Raw genomic sequence first — 25113 nt, 5'->3', positions numbered from 1 at the left:
AGCATACCCTTCCACAGACCAGAACAAATGATCCCTAAAACACAGATGCTGAAGGGAGCCCCGCAGTTGCTCAGCGGCAAGAAAAGCTGCACGAAGGGTTTGTACGTGCATCCAGCTCAGCATCCCTCGGAGCAACCGAAGGCAAAGCAAGATGCTCGGGGTGCAAAACCTGCACCGGGGGTGGCAAGAAGTTATTCTGCCCTCAGATCCATCACCCCCACCGCTGCAAAGCGATGCAAGGGGATGGGAAGCTCTCGCTTCTCTCCAGCAGCACCTCACATCCATTTTAAAATCACTCTGCTTCGCTGTAAGTGGCTAAACAAAATAAAAGACACACCGATAATCAGGCTCTTGCCTTAAATCAAGCTTCACTCCTAAAATGCCAGTTCTGCACCTGAGGTGATTATTGCGATCACCACCGCACGCGGATGATTAATCAGCACCATTCTATCCTTAAAGAAAGCTCACAGCCCTTCTGTCGGTAGCTCCCAATCTATCCCCAAATGCCTGGAGATTTGGCAAAATCTAAGGGGAAAGGCTGAATCTACAATTTCGGATTGCAGTGTTCAAAACATCAGAACTTTCAACACATCTCTGAGACAGAAACAGTTAATAACACTTACACTAGAAGTGTGAACTTTTGTTTGCTGTGGCAGAAAAAATTGTCCAGTAAGTTTATTATAGATTTATTTACTGGTTTATAAATGAATGTAATAAATTAATATATATACTACTGTGTAATGCGTATTACTAATATAACTTTATATTCGTATACTGCAGTGTATCTACTCTAGTTCTACATGCTCTGTAACACCTATTTCAACATACAAAAAGTTAAACTTCTATAAAGCGGCTCTATATTGACAGTTGTATAATACTATTTTATTACAGCTGGCTGAGTCGATGTGGTGTTTCTAGCAGAGATTTTTAGATTAGGATTTGACAGGCGGCACCTTGATTGCTCACTTGTCTGCATCCTGTTAGACAGTTCCACGTAGACCTCAAGCAAACATTACTAATGTAGATCGAAGGGGAGAAAAGGACCTGCTCGGTGCTGAGGTATGATTCACAGATTTTCATCTGTGGTGATTTTCATGTGGCAATCGGTGAGAACTGAAACACACCTTCAACGCCAGCCCTGCGTATCCCTTTTACCCTAAACCTCTTGTAAACTTTCCCGTTCCTCAAGCCACCGTTGGGACCCACTGTTTCTAGTGTAGCTTTTTACCAACCCAACGATCAAAAGACGTTAGGACCACTTGACTCCCCCTCTTTCTTTCCATTCCCCCCCGCTAAACCGTTTTAGGGAATTTATTTCAGAGAAGTATTCAATCTATCACAATTCGTGTGACATGAACTAACCAGCAGGAACTTCCGCGTGCTGTAACGCTCCGCGACTTGAAAGTTGTGCAACACCTTTAGTAAACACTTCCTCATATAGGAACAAGAATAAAGCTGAACCACTCACTGCCTCTCATTCACTGCCCGGCACGGGGACAGGCTGGGGACCCAACTTTCCCACACCACGGAGGTTACTCCTAGGAGACAAACACAACCGAGATGACCAACCTACTCCTTGTTTCTGTTGTTTTGCTACATTTGCAACAAGGTACGGCTCTTTTTTTTTTTTTTTTTTAAAAAAAACCCCTTTAGTAGTCATTGTTATGGATGGCTTTGTACAGCTTTTATGGATTTTTAATTATTAACATGTAGATAATACGGAAGAACAGTGAATTAAAGGCATTGTGAACAAATGGCGTTGCTGAAGTAAGGGATATTTGCTTTTTTTCTTGTTGTTCAGAGTGATTATTTAAAGTTCTCTAGGTAGAGATGTACTTGTGTGAAAACTGGCCGTAGATTGCCTAAAGATCCAGAACCGGTTAGTTGTGTAAGCCAATTAAGAAAATACTTCTCCTGCAAGTGAGCGGACAATTTATCCAACTGGGACAACTTATTACACTGACAGCATTTTGGCTGTAAAACCAAAGACTTTTAATTGAATTCAATTAATAAAAGTAACTGAATTAAAATAGTTAGTACCATTATTATCTGTGTGATACTTCAGGTTACAGGTATTTAAATGACTTAACCTTAACAGAGCACACTTTTTTTTTTTTTCCCCCACGTGCATTGTTTCTTTCAATTCATGTCAACAGGGAAAAGATTTTTTTCAGATTCTGGCATGCACACACACGCAGAGGTTTTATATACATAATTGGACATGTAATTTGTATTCAAGCAGGTATCTTTACAATTTCATTATTTGCACAGAATACCTGAAAGAGCATACAGTGCTAATGCTTAAGGTGTTACATATTTTGTTTCTTGACAAAACCAAACCTCCGTTGCCAATGAAATCCTCACTAATGATTTTTCTTCCTGGTTTAGGCTCTGGTTTAGGAAAAGTACATAATTATTTGTTCCTTATTAGCACGATTTCTAGCTGTTGTACGAGGCCCAAGGAACTTTTTTCTTCCTTAAAGCTACCGACTCAAGACAATGCATGAAGCCACAATATACTGAGTCGATTAAAAAACCCCCAACCAACCAACACCCTACCTCTAAGAACCTATTTGTTCCAGCACAAAACCAACCTATTTTCCTCGAAATGCTGTTTGTATCACACTGCAGGAAAAGGGAAAATTTAGTTCTGAGTCTCCATCCAAGTCCAGCCTGATCCTGAACCGTCTGGGCTACAGTTGGGTCTTGTATAAAGAGGCTGTAACGGGGAGTGGGTACATAAAACTATATAAATAAAATAAAAAAGCACAGAACTCTACCCTGAGAGGCCTAAAATCATGACATAAGAGTCTACTTTAAGCTCACGGAAAGACTAAGTCTGCTGAGCAGAAGATTTTTTAAAAAGTAAACCTAATTCCTTGCTTAAAATAAAAGATAAAGCATCATCATAACTTACAACACCAAGCTTGCACTCTGTCTTTGCTAATGCACAGATAGTCACTGTGTAGTGGCTCAGCTGATATAGAAAATGTATATATGGTGTATATATATACATACACCATATATATATATATGGTATATAGTACCATTATGCCCTCGTGCCCTTCCCTACAGCACTCATCTTTGTCAAAATACAACCAAGTTTATTCTGCAATTAGTTTTTGAAAGAGTTTAATCAAATAAACCAGTTGTGAAGAATTAATCTGTTTATTTTGCTGGAACAATTTGCATGAGGATGGGCTCTGTTATAACAGATCTAGAAAATTACAATAATTGGATGACCTACTCTTGTAAAAATCTGGCCTTGAGGCAGACAATTAAAATGGGAGTTGCACTCTCCCTTTGTTGTTTGTGGATTTTGTATGTGGGGGGGTGTGTGTTTGTTGTTTTGTTTTGTTTTTTTCCTTTTCCAAATACAGCCCAGTGCTGAGCCCTCAAGAATTTGCCAGTTCAGATGAAATGACCTTTTGTAGGAGATTAAAGAGCTTAGGAGGCATATAAAACCTGCTGTTGCCTTGCTGGAAACCAACACGTCTCCTGTACGACCCTGTTTTCCCAAATGCTGTACAGCAGCTGCTATTATTAACTTCAAATGATGCAACGTATGCTGCCCACCCCTGCAAGCCATGCCATGAATTAACTTCTGCCAAGAGCTTCTTAGAAGCAGAAAACAAAAAAATAAGCTTTTCATCAGCACTGCATTTCCTCAAGTCATTTTATCGCCCCTGCAGGCACATAAGATGCCTTGCGCCAGGAAAAAAGGATTGTGTGAGTTGGGGGATTACCTGGAGTCCTTACCAACTTCAAGATTCCCCTGCTGTACTGCCTATCTCCTATCATCTTCCTTAGTCTTGCTCAAACACCTTCTGCAGTGTCCTGGTTTTGGTCCCAAGGCCGTAACCCCCCTCAATCTGATTTAATAGCTGAAGAGTGGGGCTGTTAAAGAGCTTTCTCAAATATTCCTGTGAGAAGACCAGCAGAAAAGCTTTCTAAAGCAGAAATCTAGGCTTGTTCCAGACTTGCAGTGAACTCCATGAGGTTATTTGATTATCTAGAGGCAATCTTAACTTGCGTGTCATCAGGGGATAAGGATCGGAGATCACTGATTTCACAGAACCGTGGAACTTAATTCACGTCAAAATGCAAAGTTTGCACCTTGCGTAGCTGGTCTAGCACATCGGTACTTGAAACCACTTACTGGTGCTGGGGAAAGAAACCCAAACGCGACTTGCATAAAATCTTTTGACACCTGGAAATACTCAGGTCTGTCATTTCATCTGAAATCCAGACTGTAACAAACCTCGCATCAGGTCACGTAATGGGGGTGACTGCTCAGCAGACCAGATGGCTACACACCAGGGCAGGGAATACACCAGAAATGGGTGTCGCAACAGCTGAATGACTCCACAGCCCAAAAGAATCAGTCTTGACAGACATGAAATACGGTGTTTAATAAGTTATTACTGTGTTTTCATAAATATTCCTCTGTTTCTCCCTAGGGAGCACCAGCAAGAAATTACCTGGAGTTGAGCAATACGAAATAGTTTATCCACGGAAATTGCACACAGTACATAAAAGAGATGTAGAAAGAAACAAAGAGGTATTAAAAGAGATAAATTTTTTACTTTTTTTTTTTTTTTTTTTTTTCCCTGGGAGATGGGGAACGTTTTGTGGAGGCAGAGTACCCTTGGTTTTCAAGGGTAAGATTCTCTGGAGCCAGAGATTTGGTCTTGGAAAAGGCAAAGAGGGAGGTACGCGCCGTATGCAGGGCACTGCCTGTGTGCCACCCCTGGGTATGCTGTACTTGCATCTCTGCAAAGATGCAGGGTTTGATTCTACTCAGATTTTTAATAACCTATGTCCTTTTTAATTTGAAGTGAACGAAATCAAATGCCTAAAAGCAAGCACGCTTTTTAATAACATCCTCTTGAAGTATGTAAGTGTTTGAATCTAAGCATCCGCTTCAGTGCTTTCCCAAGTATGCAGGATATGCGCTTAAGATGGTAGAAATGAATTTGCAAAGTTAAATTTGTTCCTTTAATTAAAAAATATGAAACAGAGTGACCTCCTGCTTATTCTATAACTGCCAGAATACTTATTTTTGGTGGGAAGAGGAGGAAAAGAATGCAGTTGGCAACTCAGTAACAGCCACCTCACAGCGAGCTTGGAAATTGTAACAGTTCATATTCTAACACTTAAAACTGTTTACAGACAAAATACGATGACACAATGGAGTATGGAATCAAAGCCAGTGGAGAGGAAGTCGTACTGCATCTCCAAAAAAATAAGTAGGTTCAATTCAACTTTGCCCTTGAGCATTATTCCGCGCTGTAAATGCCTCTGTAGGGCACTCGGCGTACAACGAAACAGGACGTAGGCTCTGCAGGACAGAGGGATTTTGGTACAAAGAACCTTTCAATCCCCATGAAAGAAGAGGAGGGGAGAGAAAGCATCATGTCACTGTTTGGTCATGTCAAATAACTACACAGGCATATCACGCTACCGTGATGGAATGACTTGCCTATACTGCTAAGTCTGCTCTCCCATTTTATTTCCTAAATGGCTCAATCCACTGAATGTTTAATGTTTTCATATTATTTCAAAGGTTTTCTCTGTCTGTGGAGAGACTTTGGGTTGTATTTATTTGTTCTGTGCTGGTAGAAACTACAGAGAACAAGAGAAATATCCATGAAATGGGGCTGTTGGCTCCGTACGCTTTCCAAAAATGGAAAATAATAATAAGATCTTGCAATAACCCTTAATAATTCAGCTTCCAGCATTCCCTGCCTTAACATTACCATTGTTGGAATTTGAGTAGTCCAACACATACTGGCATTGACAAAATGCTTCATGGAAATGGAGAGCAAGGATTGCTGCAGCGATCAGCAGCATTAAGATGGGCCGCGCAGAGGGTGCAGAGAAGCAGTGGGGTTTTTTTGCAGAACACAGCATACAAAAAGTCATCCAAAACCATACAGAGCAACCCAAAATAAAGCACAGCTGTGATTTTCTGCTCGCTGGCTCCACCGTAATATTTAGCATAGGATCAAACAAGTCTGCTTTCTTAGGTACTTTTCAAATAGCTGTGTAAATACTATGATCAGTTCATGTTAAACATAGGCGATAACTAACTGTTTGCCCCTGTTAATCTAAATACCTGGGGTGGGGTGAGGGCAGGAAAGGGGATTACATTGTACTACATCTTGCTCTTTAAAAAGAAATGGATTGCGGTAGTTTGGGGTAGTTGCCCAAACAGAAGTAACGTAGACTTGCTCTGCTTGGGTAAAACTACAGCCTCGGCTTAAAGTTAAGCATTAACTTAATGCTCTGCTGCGTAGGAGCCTGGGTGTGCAGAGCCTTGCAGGATCTGGCCTTCCATAGCAAAAGGCAAACGTGTATGCTGGCAAGGAACACAAAGGCACCTTTCCCAGTGGTGGCAGAAACAGAATAATTCATTCCACAGCCGTGATGCCCTCCTTTAAAGGTTCAGGAGCACACACGTGTGCAAAAATAAGGGGGGTTGTGTAGACCAAAAAGAAAACCCATGTTCAGACAGAATGATTACAAAGAGGAAATGAGATGTAAAAAAGCTGTGAACAAAGGAATCAGGCAAATATACGTTAGTGTGATCTCACAGAATCTCTGCGTGTGCACGCATGTACGCATACGTGTATGCACGGGCACATGTGAAACAGACGGGGCAGCTTTGCCACTGAACTAGACCTTTGCTAATTACAGTCAGTGGGGGTGAACTGGGAAGGGAAGGGAACAGAACCATTTCACACACACCCTGGAGCGGTGGAACTGCCTACATGAATCGGAGGCCAAAAAAGGATGAATATTGCATATGTAATTGTACATTTACTTTCAGATCTACTAGGAGATTAGTTTATACCGATGAAACAAGTAGACTTTAATTGCTTTCTTATTTTAGAAACGTTCCTTTGTTTGAATAAGGATTACTAACCAGCAGAATTCCCCACCCAGCAGCTTTGCTTCCCTGGTTTTTCAATACTAATAATAACCTGAGTAATCATTTGAATTCCTGACATACTTTGCACATTATGTAATCGCCTCATTCCTAGATGACTACTATTTATTTTGAATAATAATTGCACTCGACTCTTTGCAGGCGTCTATTAGCTAGAGACTATACCGAAACAGTTTATTCTGATGACGGTCAACAAATAACAACAAGACCTCAGATCAAGGTAATAAAAAACCCCAAGACCTCAGATCAAGGTAATAAAAAAAGGTTTTCTTCCCCCGTGCTGGCAGTCCTGAGTTCTGTGTGAGAGTCACGGGTCCATCAAATGATAGCACACATCAAGCAGAAAGAAAAGATTTTAAACCAGAATTTAGGATGCCCCTGAAGGGACAGGGAAGATGCGACTTGTGACATTGGCAGAATGACACTGATTGACACCCGGTGAGAATCAGACACACGCTTTGCCTTTCCAAAAGCCAACCACTTTTTACCTTAATGGCTGATCAACACATTTTCTGAGCCAAATTTCTCTCTCTCGTCAGGAAAAGGGAGTGGAGCCAGGGCCATTCTGCCACTTTCTACCTTGGCAACTCGGTGACTCGCTGTTAATCTCAGTGAGATCAGAGATTCTGGTACGGACACGGTCCCTTGTTGGCTCCCGGTGCCACCCACGCTCACAAGTGAATGGACCGCAGGTTACCCCGGGTGGTTCCTCTGAGCCATGACGAATCAGTCATTCAGGTCCAGACACAAAGGAAGTCACTGCAGAAGTTATTTTTTAATTAACTCTGCAGCCACGGGGCTGATGGTCCACAGAGCCCTCACCTGAAGCTTTGTGTCCCATGTCACGTCGCGTGTTGTAACACGTGGCATACAACGCCTAATATCCTTGCTCATGGAGCAATTAGCAGGAACAGGAGGACCTTGAGTGAAGTAGATGCACGTAAAAAATTCTGAGCCAGCTTTCTTTTTGTGGAAAAAATGCCATTTCTGATCATTTCAGTTACTTATCTCCCTGGACGGACCCTGCGAATGGCAGATAACACCTACACCTCGTTAAAGACAATCTCAAACATGCCAACCAGGGCAGCTTGCTGAATCCCTGCCTTCTGGATACTTTATGATGAGCTCAGGAGTTTTTCTTTTGTGCCCTCAAAAGATGGAGAGTAATTCTCCACCTCTTCCTCTAGTTTGCAGTTTGTTGTAAGGAAGTCGCCGTGTTACAGTGGAAGGAAGGCATGAAGTGGTAAATAAAATAAATGGCAAATAAAAGTGAAACCAAACATCTATGAGAGAACAAAAGGCACAAGGCATCGGTTTGAATACTGTGTTACAGGTCTCTCTTAAGAGATCTATTAAGGAAAACGTTATGGAAAAATTTTCCACCACACCTCACTGATTTTGAAGCCTCTTTGAACGCAGAAGTGTTCATTAGACCTTAGATCCTTAAGTCAATCAAGTCACGATAGTTTTGCCCCTAATGTTTTAATATAATATATCCATTTTGACCTCATTGAAGTGAATGCATTTAATTGTTGGGTTGATATTAATGGGTGTTTCCTTGAAATCTGGCCACAATAAAACCATCCAATGTGGACCTTAATTCAGCAGAGCACATCAGTATATGCTCAATTTTGAGCAGCAAATACAAATATTCCAATTTTCTAATTTTATGGTGTATCGATCGGAGCCCACCCTGATGGCATTTGTCCCAACCTGGGTCCCCTGGTGTTAAGGGATAACAATGATGGTACCGTAGCAAACGTGGTGACAGCCACCAGCTTTTTTCACTGTAGTGATCTCGTCTGACGGGAGCCTTCCTCAGACACTGCAGTTCGGTGTAGCTTGTAGCAAGTGTGGTTTGCCTCCTGAAATCACTGGATCTAGGCTAATCCATTGCAGTCAACGAGACATGGCCCGATTTGACGCGTTTTTTTTTTTTTTCTTTCTAAACAGGATCACTGTTATTATGAAGGTTACGTTCAGAATGATGACGATTCTGTAGCAAGCATCAGTGCCTGCAAAGGTCTAAGGTAAGGCAGAGGTTTGGCTCCCAAAGGATACCGATGGCCAAATATGTATACTGTATGAGGATAAATTTCCCAATATAAAAAAAAAAATCAGGATGTAAATTAAGTGGTGTTATCTTTCGCTTATGCTTACAAGGAAACTGGTTCAGAAAAAAAAAAAAAAAAAAAAAAAGGGAAAGAAGGGAGAAAGAAGTTACCTTCCTACTTCAGTTTCAGAGCTTATGAACTGCAAGCTAAAGAAACAGTGATAATAATAAATTTATATGATTAACTCCATATTTGATCTGGCCATAAATCATTTGGTCGTGCTTACGGTAAACATTTAAGGTTGATGCTGCTGAGTGATAGGAACCTCCACTGACACTTCAAGAGAAGGTTAAATGTTTAGTGCTACAGCAGTCCCAGCATCAGGAAGTTCAAGCTTTTTGTATGAAAAGCTCACTTAAAAGATTTTGCTCATTTCTAATCATTGATGAGGCAGTGGTATACCACAAAAAGGCAACAGGATGGCTGTTGGGTCTGAGAAGCTGCTGCAGAATGTTTTCCTGATGGTTAGTGGAGTCTGGCCAAAACCCAGATTTTCTTTGTGAACACCTCTTGCATAGTTTACATGTTAACACAGAACACTTATTTTGACATTTGCTGCTCAAAATGATTCAAAACTCTTAATGTCTTTCAGTATTTCAGCTTTTCATCTCAATTAGAGATGAAAAATCAACTTTGGATTCCCACTGAACCGAAATTCACATCTCAATCACCTCTGCTAGGAGAAACCCCCCAAATGTAAATCTAATTCATTCCTAAACCCATTTTTGACTTGACAGTCTCCTACTCAGAAACTTCACTGACCAGCCAAATCTTCCAACTGACTCAGCAGCTTTGATTTCTGCCTTTAAATTGTACATTCTGCCTGCATGCTGCCAAACTATTCCATTGCATCAGTGTTTGCAATGGTCTGTATGCTTGGGCTAAATAAATGCCGTTAAGAGATACTGTTGCTACCTTGATTTAGTCCTGTGGATTCAAAAGATCACAGTCTAACTCATTTTCTTAGTGGATATTTTGAGACCCGTGGTCAGAAGTACCTCATTGAGCCCTTGGGAACTTCGGACACAGACGAGCATGCAGTCTATAAGTACGCGAAACTCGCACAAAAGTCCATAAAAACCTGCGGTCTGATCAATAATACCTGGGAAGAGGATTCAAATGACCCCATCAATGACATCTTCAAATCCAGCAACAGTCCAGAAGTAAGTACGTGGTTAAGCAACAGTCCAGTAAGGACATGTAAGCAGAGAACTTGCAGCCGTAGGAGGACCCCGAGTAGCACAAGCCCCGCTCTGTCTGGTGGCACCTCCAGAAAAGAAGCGATTGCAAACGGAGAAGCACGATCAGATCTTAAACGAGTGCAAAATCTCACAGGTCTGAGATTTCAGAGCCACCACCTGAGTTAAGCCCTCCTGCACGTACCAATAGATGCCCATGTGCATCTTTAAACATCCAAAAACTCCTTAATAGCTAGCCTACCTTCCACAATCTTAACCATCATTTTAATAGCTAGCCTACCTTTCCAAATGAGGCGGTCCTGTTCTAAATGACTCAGCTAAATAAATACCCGCATCAGCAATACCTGGGTTTGAAATTGCAGAGGTTGAGCCTGAAACAAGCCTTAGAAGTCATTGAAACGTATCATTTTCCTTTAGATGAAAGCATACCTGAAAGCAAAAAAGTATCTGGAAGTTTACATAGTGGCAGACAATACTTTGGTGAGTACTGAAACGATTTCTTCTCATTTGACCCGCTAGACGTAAGGTTTCTCAAGAGGTACTACTCATACCCCTCAGCTCCGACTAGTACCCCAGTGCTACGCTGTGTTGTACCACTGGCTTTGGCTGGGAATAGGATTTCCTAATGCTCATTGATTTTGAAAATCCCACCTGGAGATGACAAGAATTCAGAAAAAAAAAAACGTACAGCACCTGTCCTCTTCTGCACCCTACACACAGAGAGGCATTTTACAAGGGCCTGATCTTGAAACATGTTGTCTAATAAAATAATACAACAAAAAAACAATAAGTAGACCAGGCATGGTGTAGTCTGCAATGCAGTCTTCTGCGGGTTATATTTTTTTCTGGTAAATCACTTTTTTCCTCTCTTTTTTCTAACACACTATATTTACTTTTTTAGTATAAAAAGTATGAGGAAGATGTTACAACCGTCAGACAAAGGATATTTGGAATAGTCAACTTCATTAACACGGTAAGAGCAAAGACAGGGAAGTGAAATTGAAACAGAAGTGATTTATAATGTTTTTCTTTTGCAAACATCACGAATTTTCGTTACGACATGCAGGAATAAATGAAAACTGAACTTCACTGTAATTTATTAAATACGTTAAACACACCTGTCCATGCTATGCTATTCTTTGCCTTCAGATACAAGATTTCTATAAAGGAAGATTTATACCCTATTTTTTCATACTTGTTAATGAAGTGATGATCGAAATCCTTCAGAAAGATTGAAGGGATTCCTGATATCTTTTGCAAGTCAAATTTCTTCAAAAATATTGCTGGCATTGTCAAATATTTTAAGCCATTTTTCTAGTTGGTTTAAATGTGGGGGAAAACGAGATTCCATGTCTTTGTTAGGGGTTTTTTTTGCGACTTCAAAGTGTGGAAAAACTTAAATCAGGTCTGGAGCGGAATAGATGGCAAGTGACCAAAATGAACCGGTGACCAGGATGAGTGTTTGTTTCGAAGTCTTCATAAGGTACTTCATTTTTACAGCAACACTCTTTCTCTGCTGCAGGTTTATAAGGCCATAAATATCTACGTGGCTTTAACTGGCCTGGAAATCTGGACGGATGGTGATAAATGCCCCCTGAGCCGCGCCGCGGGGTTCACTCTGGACAGTTTCTCAAAGTGGCGTTTATCAGATTTACTAAAGAGGAAAAGAAACGACAATGCTCAGCTGATCACGTGCGTATCGCTCTGTTGCCTGTTTGCATTTCCAAATACGTTCAAGGAATTTGTTCTTTAAAAATTGCTCGCCAAGCTGGCAGCCGCTGTCTGTACCGAGTGGGATTTCATGCTTTCCAATCCTAGACCAAAAGGTGAGCGCAGGCTCTCTTGTCTTGCTTTTCTTTTCTGCGTGGAGCACAATTACCTGCGAGGACGTAGGATGGAAACTTTCCATCCGAATCCTTGCAAAACCAGGCAATGTAAACGGTTGCTACGTCCCAAACTCCCCTTTTCCCTGCTCTGGTGACGGAACAGTTGAGTGCCCCGAGGATGGCAGCACGGGCTGACAACCTAAGGAGCCCCAACGTGAAGTTTAATGGCTGGGAAATGCACGTCGCCAAACTAAACCGACACTCACTTCACTCTTCTGGCTCCCGTTCAATACCCTGATTCATCCAAGCACTTTGCTACGTTGCGAGCACTTCATCAAGCTCTTTACCCTCAGACAGATGCTTTGAGCCTGATGAACTGCAACGTAATTTAAGTAATTATTGTATTAAATCAGGGATGCAAAGCAGAGCTGGGAATTAGTATATGCTTAGTGCCTTCAGCCTGGTTAATAAAGCAGACTTGCCTTCAGATCTGCCTCCTGGTCACATCACGGCACATCACTCTGCCTTTCTTCTTCCTTGCAGAGGCTATGACTTTGAGGGGACCACGATTGGATTAGCCTTCCTAAAATCCATATGCAGCGATATATATTCTGCAGGTATTATTCAGGTCTGATTTATTTCTGTTTATTTTAATTTTTTAAAGTGTTGTTTGTTTTTTTTTAATGTTTTTTGCTCAACCAGCAAAGAACATTAATGACAATTGTCGGGTGTACGACACTTTCACTTCCCTGTCTGGTTCACATCATTGTTTTATTAGACTGTAGACATTTGCAGTCAGAGCTTTTATTTTAAATAAAGTGCAGACAGTAAAGAAAGCACATGCAACACATGGTATCTGTGTTAGCTAAACACCAACATCAAGCTCGGACACCTGTACTCGGAGTACCAGGCTCCAACAGAGTCCAAGGAGAGAAATAAGTTATTTTCTGCCTCTACCTTAAGGTTCCCTGTTTTGAATGGGGAATTGGCTCTGACTCTCATAATGTATATCCTCAGTTTAGCCACTTGATTACAGCTGCCTAAACTACTGTAGTTAAACTTCAGCCTCAGCAGGAACCAACAAAATCCAAAACTTTACCAACACCACCAGCAACTCAACCGTTGCACCCGGCTTCAGATGCTGGGCTTGTTGGCAAGAGGAATAACCCACATGAAATTCCAGCTTTCCCACAACATAAGGAAATCCCAGGACCATCGTTAAACCGGAATGCTCTTCCAGGCATGGGGATGCATTTTGTAGCAGCGTGATTTGCAACGCCACACTGGAAGAGCATGGCCAGTACAGTGCCTCGTGCTTTAGGTATTTCCACTACCACCTGCTGTTGATACCTCTGGATTTTACTCAGAAGAGTAGGATATTTCCTTCCCTCCCTCCCACCAAGCAGCACAAAGCACCAAGCTAAGAGCAAAGACGTAGCACGGTGTCTGCCTTGCCGTTCTGTGCAAGCACAACAGTGACCTTGGTGTAACGAGTAATAATTATATCGCACCCACATAATTACCCTAAGCGCAGAGACAGCTATCCAGAGAGAGGATTAAGAGCTTCAGATGTTCAGTTCCCCTTAACACTCAGTTGATACTTGGCAGCCTAACTTCCTCATGTTTATTTAAAAACTAATTATACCCATTTACTCAGTGGTATCATCTTGTTGCTATTATAACATAACACAGCATAAACTGTGGAATAGACACATGCATGGATTGAACACCGTATCAATCCTCGTGTAGCAGCAAGGACAATCTCACATGAAGAAAAATTGTCTCATTTCTTAGCCATGTGGCTTCTCTGATGTTCCTACTTGTTCTGTACTCATAGAAATAATAGCTTGTTCTTGTCTCTGCAGGATCATAACAGAAATGAAATTGCAGTTGCGTCTACCGTGGCACATGAGATGGGACACAACCTGGGCATGAGTCATGACACCCAAGCCTGCACGTGTAGTAGTAAAGTTTGTATCATGACAGATACTGTCAGGTAGGAGTTGGGATGAAAAGGCAAGGGAGGGCAGTAATGCATGGGGCGCGTCAAGATGGGCTTTGGATAAGCTGCCAGGTTCAAAATGGAATAGTGATTATTTTTGTCCTCTGAGATTATTCCATTCCAAGTATTAAAAAAAAAGAAGAAAAAATTGAAGACATTCCAGGCCCTTGTAAGATATTCCCAGACAGATACCTCCCACCACCAAAACCAACTCAAAACCCAAGCCCAACCCAAACTTTAGTCAACATTATCTTGCACGTGTGGTGGAGACCCTCACATTAAACCATAAATCATTTTTCCTTACAATGACGACAGCACGGAACTGCTGTGGTATCTCGGATGGCAGAGCTTCCCCAAGATTTACTTAAAGTAGGTTTTTGTTCTCTACGCTGAAGACGTCTCCTGTGCAAACTGCATAAGGTGCTTGCATCTTTTATAAACACCCATTACCTAGGAATTTAGTTGAGTTTTCATCTCCAGCTGAACATCCTGAGCCTCTGCTGGACGGCCCACTGGCAAACTCCTAATGCCTGAAGCATCCAGGCACAAACTGTGTAGACCAGGCTTAAATCTTTGGGGTGTGCGATTTATTACATGCAATGTTGACATTTAGCACATGAAGTATTTCCAATCTGTTTGTTTCTACTTGTTTGCACCCGATAGTTTGAGGGATGGTCACTTGTTTTCTTTCCCTTGTAAAGGGTATTGCTTCTCCTTGCCTCTGCCAACCCTTACGCAAATCCTCCCGCTTTCTCAACACAGCTCTATCATCCCCAAGAAATTCAGCTCTTGCAGCCTCCAGAGCTTCGAGAAATACATGTTGAGCGACATGCCAAAATGCTTAACTAACATCCCAGATCCCAGCAGCATCATAGCACCTCCATCCTGTGGAAACGGCTTTGTGGAAAAAGAAGAGGAATGCGACTGCGGTACTCCTGAGGTATCTGCATAACCGGGAATAAAAGAATACTTGGAAGAGGTAGAGAGTTTTATGCAGGCTGTACAGTAGCAGGCTGACAGTTCAAAGCCTGAAGTATTTCTGGAGAAACTGTGGTCATCGAATTGCTGACCTGCAATGTCAGCATCCCTATAGAGCGCATGCCAAAGGGTGGGAAAGATGACCGCGTGGTTTGTTACACTGTGTTGACAGAGGAACTGAGGAGGAGGAGAAGCCATACATACAAAACCACCTCGGTAGAAACAAGTTCCCAGCACAACTTCTACCAGCACTTCCATATTCAAACACGCTCTGTGTTCTTTAAGTGCCCGCTCACGGTGGCTGGTGGGGCTTCTGGTGGGAATGGTTCTCAGGACAGCAAAGCGCAGGTCCGAGGGAGCCTCCCCTCCCTCCATAAGCAAGTCCGGGATGGTTCGTTGGGAACGAGGTACAGAGGGGACCGTCCCAGTGCCCTGACTGATGATTCTGTCACAGGAGTGCACAAACGAGTGCTGCAACCCCGAGACGTGCCAACTGACCGCAGGTTCCACATGCGCACATGGAGAGTGCTGTGAAAACTGCCAAGTAAGGCTCCTTTCAATCTCTAACCTCTCATGTTTTCCAAGGTATCCTTTTACCCCCCATGAGAAAGCAGTAATACACCTCCAAAAACCCAATCTCCTTTACTCCTAATTACTGATGTGGTGCTAGTTTGTTTTTGGTTTTTTTTTGTAATGACAAAAGCACTAAAATGTTGTCATTACAATTTTTTTTGTAATGACAAAAGCACTCTGTCCATCCCAAACTACACCATAACTATCCATTCACTCAGTCTTTCTTTGTCCATCTCAAACTACACAACTATCAATTCATTCAATCTTTCTTCGTCCATCCCAAACCACACCACAACTATCCATTCACTCAAGCTTTCTTTGTCCATCCCAAACTACACCACCACTATCCATTCACTCAATCTTTCAACCTCTTGGAGAAATGAGCGTTTTGATTATGCGTTTTCTCCTGGAAAGAAAATCTGAGTCACAATCAGGCAAAAATCTTGCCCGTCGACATAACCAACGTTAAATTAGATACGGACCTGGCTCCTCAGGCAACTTGCTGAGTGAGGATGAGATTTGTCTCCCCTAATTTTAGCCGTCTAGTTCAGCGTGAGTTTCAAACAGCACGGAGGAGCAGTGTGTGAAGTGTGCTGTTGCTTTCCCACCCCTTCAGTACAAAAAAGCAGGAGCTGTTTGCCGAGCAGCTAAGCACGACTGTGACCTGGCTGAGATGTGCACCGGCTCCTCTGCAAACTGCCCAGTGGATCGATTCCGTGTGAACGGACATCCCTGCAACTACGGCGAAGGCTATTGCTACATGGGAAACTGTCCCACCCGAGAAAACCAGTGCAAAGCTGCTTTTGGACCACGTAAGTACAAGCTGGAGTTGAAAAAATAAGGTTGCCTAAGGCAAAAGGGGAAAGAGGGAGGCAGACGTTGTCTGCTAGCAAAATTGCAAGGATCGTCTGTAAATCAGGAACAGTTTATCTATAGGAATGAGTTCTAGTTCATAGTGTACAGACACTGATTTATTATATTTAACACTGTAAGTGATTCTAATCATGCAAGTTGAAGGTCAGCACATACAGTGCAACATATTTCTAGAGAAATGGGAAGTGGCGAGCGCATTCCTCTTTTGCACAGCATTTTTGAGCTCACTTTGCAAAGGAACCGAGAGGGTATTCTTCGCTTGATAGGAAAAGAAAACATCTGCATTTCAAAAGAATGTCCGAATTTGACACACTTTCGGGTTTCTGAAGGTGTGTGGTGGCTTCCCCTCTTCCCGGTCCTACATCAGCTCCTGTCCTGGCTGTGTCCCTTCTGTCAGCTGAGATCTACTGGTTCATACTGGGGAGAGAGAGAGCACAGAGGGGGGTTCCGCTGGGGGTGCACAGCACCGTTGCAGTGCCAGTGGGTGGTTCAGGCCCGTGGGTAACTTCACTGGGAAGGGCCATTTCCTTACCAGGTAAAGGGAATAGAATATTCTTAGTTCTGCCAGGCAGAGAACCTCAGCTCACGCCATCGCATCTTCCCCTTTCACAGAGGCAACCGAAGGTGCAGCTTCCTGCTACCGGATGAACGAGAAGGGGGTATATTATGGATACTGCAGAAAAGAAAAAGGTAGTCACGTCCCATGCAAAAAAAAGTAAGCACTGTGTTACAGAACTCGCTGGGATTTGGGAAGAGAGGCCATTCCTATTCAAATTAAGAGACAGAATCAAAGAGCGCAGCCTTTCAGATGACACCCATCTCCCTGTGTCCCTTGTCCCTTTGAATATTGCGGTGAGCCTCGGGGGAAGCTCAGAAGTGGAGGTCAGGTCAGTTAAATATTCTTTTCTGTGGGCTCTCTGAGAAGCTCGAGAGGAATTAAGAACCTGCCACCTTCTCATAAACAGAGTTGAACACACCACAGACCAAAAAAACCCCCACCCCTTTCTGCAGCTTTTTCTTTGGAGTCCCTGCACACAACAAAGTCAGGCTGGAGGAGAGACCAGCTCAGACAGTTTTGCTGTGCCATGCCGTTGCTCCAGCACCTCTTGTTCTCCTTCCAGAGATATAATGTGCGGAAAGTTGTTCTGTACTGGGGGGAAGGAGATGCCTCAGGATGGGAGCCTAGTGACTTTTGAGTCCTGCAAAGCAAGTTTTCCTAGACATGGAGAAGGAGACCCAGGGATGATTCTCAATGGAACCAAGTGTGGGAATGGGATGGTTAGTAGAGACTAGCTTTTCTCCTTGTTTTCCCCCCTCTTTCAGTCTTGCTCCGACCGTTAGCTCTTTTACCAGACAAGAAAGACTTTCAAGCAAGGAGGACTGAAGTGGACACTAAACTTCTGCTGAGCTGATTTGCCATATCTTCTGCCTTCTCTGCTGAGCTGATGTGCCATACCTTCTGCCTTACATCTATCATCAATCAGTAGCAAAGCAAACGGGAACTGCTATCATTCCGATTTCTTTGTGCTTGACTGCTGCCTTATTACTTTTTACTGACATAAATGTATGTGGCAAGAGAAACATACCTTTGTATGAGGGGTTAAAGGATCATACATGTATTACTATTTTTAATTATGTCTATAATGGATGTGCTAGGCATCACTGGGTGCTATTTCCAATTTCTTTGCTATATATTTCTACTTGAGGGGGAAGGGAGGGATGAATGATTGAAGAGGAGTGGAAAGCAGTGATGTCTGTACATCTTTGTCACTTCCCTTGGCTATAAAATACCCAAAGGTCGAATGAAAAGTTATATCCACATATCAAACTCCTAACGCAGGTTTAAGTGATGTGCTGACCTGTTTCTATGCCTCCTTTTACTCTTCATCACTTTACACAATAACTTGCAAGCTCTGCATCTTCTGAAAGCGATAAATCACTTTGTTAACGTTTGTCCTGTGCATTTCAGGTGTGCAGCAATGGGGAGTGTGTCTACGCCGAAGGTTTCTTTAGATCAACCAACTGCTCTGCCAAGTGTACTGGACATGCTGTAAGATTAGAGCGTTTTATGCTATTAACTTTTTTTTAAAAAAAAAAAAAAAAAGAGAGAAAATTATGTGTATCAGCTACAGACCATATTGATGCCGGTATTTAAGACATTGCAATAGGAATTTGCAAAAAATGTTGGCGCCAGAAGCTTCCTGTATATTTTTATGAAAGTGAATCTAACCTGATATAGCATCGGTAATTTTGCTAAGGAAATGGGAGGAGATGGACACAGATCCTGTGCCAGGTCCTGCCTCGCAGCCCCAGTATCACAGCTGTTCTCCTTCAGGCCAGCTTCTGTTTCGGGAAGGTGACTGGGCTTATCTTCTCTGAACATTCAGCAACCTACAGATGTAAAGACTAACAACACTGCTGCCTCGTGCCTTGTTCTGTAGCTGTCACTGCAGAAACCCCTGCCAAAGGCACGTGCTAGCGGCCAGCCAGGCCTGTCCTGTGCACAAGCGCTAAATTTTAGGCTATGCAGAACAAGAGGGGCATGAAACCTCATGGCATTACAGCCTCGCTTGTATTTCCAACCCCAAGATATTCCTGGCTTTGTGCTTCCCTAGGTGTGTGACCACGAGCTGCAATGCCAGTGTGAAGAAGGGTGGGCACCACCAACCTGCGACAGCTCCTCGGCAATTACCAGTAAGTGCTGGGAGGCCACGCAGTGGGTACTGCCAACCCTTGGCTGAAACAAGCTGCTTTCGCTCCAGCGAGACAGCCCTACCCTGCTCCGGGGGCCAGAGCATCTCGTTGCAGGTGCTGCATCCCCAGGTCTCCGCTTCCTGCGCATCTTTGTCATCGCAGTTGATATGAATGACTGCAGGGAGCTATTTTTCTGTCTAACCCGACAGAAGTGAAACACCCAGGAGATTAGAGTAGCAGGCTTTCCCTTTCTCCATCCTGAGATAACAAGTAGCCGTATTGGCCCTGTCAAACGAGCGGAGGCAAGCTCCCAGAGGTTTTGCTGTGAGAGAGGCGGGCAAGTTCATTTCCTTATCATCTGCGTGGAACTGGCCTCCAACTGATCTACCTCGAAGGGAAAACACTTTGTGTACAGTTTTCCATGTGTTTTTGGGAAAAAAAAAATATTTCAGCTTGTGTTATTAAATATTTTTGTCCCCTCTCCACGCTCAGCAGAGCACTGTCAGCTCCCAACGCTGTGGCTTGGCTGAGGCTTTAGAATAGCTTTGTTGAAGGGAAATTGTGAAGCATTAATTGTGTACGATCCCAAAGGCCTGCACCCAGTTTTGGGTAACACCCTTGGAGAAAGAGAAGAGGGATGACACGGAAATGGTCTCGGAGGATGGATGGACAGGGCTAGGCTCGTTTAGCCCGAGGACAGTGCAGAAAATAACCAGAGCTTTCAAATACGGCAAAGACCGGCAGGAATACATTCCTTTAGTCACCATTTGTGGCAGGAGAAGCCATGAACTTGAGCAATAGCGAGGACAAATGGGGTCTAGAACTTGTGAAAAAAATGACTTTGATGGTCGTGATGGGAAACCGCTCAGTAACGGTGGACCTTTTAAGAAATAGCAACTTGTGCTCTCTCTCCCTGACAGGCTTCGCTGTCGTTGCCGGTGTGCTGGTTGTCCTTGCTGTCACAGCAATCGCAGCAGCGTTACTTATCCGCTTCCGACTACTCAAGAAGAGGTAAGATGCTTATCCCCATCAAGGGAAAAAACCAAAACCCAAAGCCAAGCCGCTTCTGGATGGGGTTTAAGCTAGGGTTTTCAAAGGAGGTGGAGGGAATGAAAATACTGGAAAGCCAAGGAAGTTGGTCCAAAAATCCCATAGCTGGGAGAGACCAAAGACCTGAAACTGTAACTTCAGATTAATCGGGAAAGGAAGGACATGACTATATGACACAGCAATAGGAGTAAGGCAGGCATTCAGCTTCAGCAAGTTGGGTTTTCTACTTCAGTCAGGGTAAGATTTACAGTTATATGTAATATTTGCATAGCTGCCAGACCAGAAGGGGACCTGGAGCCACAAACCAAGTCTTTGTGGATCAAGAACAAAGATGCAGAGAACACCCTGTCCTGGCAGCACCCACCCCGAAGGTAAGAGCCGGGGGGGCACTGCGTCAGCTGTGGTCTCCCTGGGACTGTAACCAAGGGGTCGAAACATGGAAACCCATCAGCCATAGCACGCTACGCTGCCTCAAGGGTTTCAAAATACTCATCTGGGGTTGCAAGGATAGCATTGTGAACGCCAGCAAGGGGAGGGGATGGGAACTGAGCAATGCTCCGCAGCAAAGGGGCGTGCAAAGGGCATAAACCAGGTCAGGGCTCCATCCAGCTTAACCCTTTTCTGTTTTCAGGTGAATGATAAGAAACTTCTCCTTCCCGTACCTCCACTGCAAGAGAACAAACCACAGCTCCGGAGCGTAAGTACTTCTAGAGAATTTCTTTGCTTTCCCGTTGGCTTTGGGGAAGGCAGCACATCCCGGTTCCTGCCACGGTGGAGACAGGCAAGGACAACCTGGTCCCAGAGGCTGGGGAAATCACTGAGCTCCAGAAAAGACCCAGCGTGTTTCCTCAGGGCCAAACAGCACCAGGCATCCCTGCTTATGAAATCACTGCACCTTTTTACCCCCATCAATGCCTTTTTTATAGAGAACTCAAGCCTGCACGTTCCCCTAGGAACATGCAGATGCACACGTATGTGGTACATATACGGGGTCAGTATGTTTCACATTTTCTTCTTTCACAGCCTGCCATGAGGCCAAAAGGTCCCCCACCTCCCGTTCCTTCTACCAAACCAGCCTCCTGTTACACAGAGGAGATTTTTGTAAGTACAACCTCACAACTTCTCACGTCCTTCATCTGAGTTGCAAATGACTATCAGAAGCTAATTAGTATTTTCAGTTTCTGACTGTGGCTGGAAAAAATTGATAATCACAGACATTCAAACCACATATTCTTTAGGGTAGAAGTCACCTTTTCTGCCACATAATCCTAAACCGCACAAAATAATCTTAATCAAGGAGTCCTGTAAACCATCACAAGCCTTTCTCATTAGCAATAGTACATGGAGTCCAAACCAACAGGAATTTCAGGTGTAAACACAACGCAAACAATGAGCATCTTTGCTACTACAGATGTCTGCAATGGTCCCTGTGTTGTAGAGGTGTGGTGGTCTCTAAGGATGCCACCTGGCAGGGGATCTCCCTCAGTGTGCATATATACATATATCTAGTGAATTCTTAAAAAAAGCCTTGGAAACCAGAAAAATCCAAGTATTTCCCATCAATAAACCCAAAGCATCCTACTTCAAGGGAAATGCTTCCCTCAAATATTGACTACCTCGGCATCTGGCCCTCCCGCCCACCCAATACAACCATCTTCACGCTGCCAGCATCACTGCATGGTCCTGCCTGCATGAAAAATGATGGATGAGGACTAAATAAATAAATAAATTTAAACTGACCATACCAGCTTGGTTATAAAACCACCTTTAAATCCCACTGGCTTTAGAGATGCTTTCCTCAACATGCACCTCGAACACGTTGATCAGCTTCGGCTTCCAAAGCAGTCTTATTTGAGCATGGATACTTGATACAGATTAATTCAAACCCTGAGAATAGCTCAGTGGTCTTCTGAAACAGGAGCTCTGTATCCCTTGTGCATTTATATTATTGTGCCTTCTTGCATGTGGATAGATTAACCTAATTCACCCCTAGCTTTTGCACCAGGAAAATGTTGTAGTGAATACATGAGGGAACAGTAGCAGCAGCTGAGGTCTGCGGACGTCCTGCAGCTGCTCAAACAGCAAAACCTGATGGCATTTAAACAACATTTTTTGTTACAGGCACCAGAAAGAAAACCTGCTCATCTCCCAGTTCCCAAAGGCAGACCTCCACCTCCACCAAAGGTAACCGGAGTTCAGATGGGAACAGCAATTCCTTCGGGCTGTAATTCACTGACATGGCACGAGGCACACTGTGATTTAACTCTTTTTTTTTTTTTTTTTTTTTTTTTTTTTCCCCCACGTAGGCTTTAAAACCTCCAATTAATCCCAGGGTATGAAGCTTCTGAAGTAGGGCTGATTGAGATACCTGGAATTTTCAGGGACAATTTGTACGTCCCTTGATTCCTCCACTTTCAGGCAACCAAGATCTCTTTAAAACAACAACAGACTGTCAGCTTGACAGCTGCTTTGCAAGAACAAGTTTGCTTTTTCCAACAGCGAGGAACCTTTTGACGATGACATCAAGCTACTGTCCAAAAGGAAACAAAAGCAGCATCACTACTTGCACTGAGGTGTAGGCTGGGAGTAAGTTAGGAAAGCCGTTTAGCACATCCTAAGCCCTTGGCCACTGCCGCAAGATGTGGCTGCACTGGGATGCCCTGCGTCCACACTGCTTTTCTGGGTACAGACCCGGGAAGATCAGGGGAAGCATGGGTGTTACGTGTTTGTATAATTGTACAATTTTTGCTACATTTCCGGACCTTTGCCAGCCCTCTCTTTGGCGACAGAGCAGACCTCCTCTCCTCCATCTGCAAACTGCACGTTCTGGTCCAAGAATAATCCTTCCCGCCCTTGGGGGAAAAAATTGTCCTCACGGCCTGAGCTAGTTTTCAAACAATTTGGATTACATACTGGAAATGCACTGATTCTGGCAAGATCCTTTTGGATCGGGTTCTCTCATTAATCCTTAGATTACCTGTTCAACAAGCTTCCTCTGCTGAGTTGGTAGGACTGGAGACAGGCTCCGAAGCGAAGCACGCGGGAGTCAAGCCACTCGCTGCTTGCAAGTGCTCCCAGAGCACGACTGGCTTGCAACTGGCTGTGCCAGTTTAAAGAGAGCTCCAGCTGCCACCACTGCACTTGGACAGGAAAAATTTAGAAAAGCGCAGTCAACAAAAATCCTTAACGATTTATTTCATTTGCCCCTCAGCTCCAGGAATAGCCGAGCATTTCTCCCGTCCAGAATATACACACCTTGATGTTTTCATTTAATCGCTCTTGCAGCGGTGTGTGTTATTGTAAAGTTGCTAATGAGAGCTGGGCTGGGCACCAGGGTTTGTTATTATGGGACAGCGTCGCAGCGCGAGGCTTTGCACGCCGGTTTATTACTGTGGGGTTCTTCATTCGCTCTGCCCTGCTGGCATCAGCATTGTTGACACTATCGGCCTGCTGGCGTGGATCTGCATGATACTGTTGGCGCTGATGTTAATGATACAGTGAGGGTGCTGGCGCTGATGCTATTGTTACCGTTGGCACTGATGTTCACGCGGTTGGCATCCATCATTTTCAGTTGAAGCGCACAGAAGGGTTTTTCAAGGAACAAAAATTTTACCAGGGATGGGGGGGGGAAGGAAAAAATTAAAAAAGAGAAAGAAACAAAACCGTCCGGGACGCAAAGTACTCAAGATTTTATAGAGGTTCCAGTCTGAACTGGATTTGGGTTTGGATCGGGATCAGAGTCAGGACAGACCCAGATGGCTTATGCTGTGGCTCAGGAAGGCAGCTCCCAGCCCTTGGCCATGGCGTCTTTGCCCAGGCAGAGCACCCGGCCACCAAACTACCAAAACAAACCCTGGGGCCTCGGGCCAGCACCCCACACTCCCCTGTCCCTGGGCTTGCTTCTGACCAGGGCCTGTTAAGACTTTTTAAAAAGCCCCATCTTCAGAGGGCCTGAAAGCTTCTGCTCAAGTTCACGACCCAGTTGACACCCGCAGAAGTCCTGATCCACGTCATCTTGTCCGGCTGCTGACCACGTACCTGCACGGTGACGTCTCCAATGCAGAGCCTCGCTATTTGCAGCGAGCCTTACCACGGCGGCACACTGCACATCCATTGTGTCTGATGCAAAAATGCATCTAAAAAACCCCCAATTTCTTCTTCTGGGCTCATCCATCGTGTCTGATGCAAAAATGCATCTAAAAAAACCCCAAATTCTTCTTCTGGGCTAGGCTTGCTCTGAGGTTGCCGATCAAGTACAGACGAATGGAATTACAGCCTTCGGTTTGAGGAGTGACGTGTTTTGGTTTTGGGTTTTTTTTTTTTTGTTTCAGGGTAAATGTTACTGGAAGAGCATCACTTTTTTTTTCTGCTTTGCCTAATTGTTCCTTTATTTCGGTTGGAAATGGATTTTAATCTGTCTGTATGTGGCTATGGTGTAAAGACTCAGAATTTATTTTTTATGACCTGTAATTAATGTATTGACAAAGATTTCTGTATTAAAATTATTCTACCTGAACTGGAGGTAGTTGTTTTGTCTTATAATCATTTGCACATGAAACACTCAACAATAGTGTAAAATTAGGATAATTTATAATATTGCCAAATCCCTTAAATTCCCAATTTAGACCAAAAAGATCGTTCACAGGTGTTGCCAAACCCTGCCAAGTTAGCCAGAAAACTGAATTAAATTTATAGTAAGTGTTGACAAGGCACTGCATCACAATTTTTCTGTCAGCTTAAAAATCTACTTCTTCATGGTTTCTGACCTTGTCCACTCTACGAGCACTCAAGAATTTTCCAAGGACACCGAGATTTGAAACAAGCTGAGGTCTAGAGCCTTGCTTTTTCTTAA

General features: G+C 43.6%; 1 protein-coding gene across 1 annotated transcript; it reads left to right on the top strand.

Annotated features, from left to right (window-relative positions):
* Positions 1 to 1482: 1482 nt before the first annotated feature.
* On the top strand, positions 1483 to 24780 carry ADAM28 (ADAM metallopeptidase domain 28). The gene is made up of 24 exons (XM_037371772.1): positions 1483 to 1609; positions 4461 to 4561; positions 5173 to 5249; positions 7094 to 7172; positions 8906 to 8982; positions 10034 to 10229; positions 10683 to 10745; positions 11167 to 11238; positions 11788 to 11957; positions 12635 to 12719; positions 13957 to 14087; positions 14856 to 15033; positions 15526 to 15615; positions 16261 to 16456; positions 17130 to 17232; positions 17639 to 17795; positions 18487 to 18567; positions 19133 to 19211; positions 20132 to 20222; positions 20533 to 20632; positions 20893 to 20958; positions 21285 to 21362; positions 22383 to 22445; positions 22568 to 24780. Exons 1-24 carry the CDS (start codon positions 1561 to 1563, stop codon positions 22598 to 22600), a joined length of 2415 nt encoding a protein of 804 aa, XP_037227669.1. The 5' UTR covers positions 1483 to 1560; the 3' UTR covers positions 22601 to 24780.
* Positions 24781 to 25113: the final 333 nt, after the last annotated feature.

This window comes from Falco rusticolus, chromosome 20 (genome assembly GCF_015220075.1).
Source record: "Falco rusticolus isolate bFalRus1 chromosome 20, bFalRus1.pri, whole genome shotgun sequence".
In the NCBI taxonomy this organism is placed as follows: domain Eukaryota; kingdom Metazoa; phylum Chordata; class Aves; order Falconiformes; family Falconidae; genus Falco; species Falco rusticolus.
The sequence above is the reverse complement of the archived record's forward strand: the minus strand, read 5'-3'. Positions and strand labels throughout refer to the sequence as shown.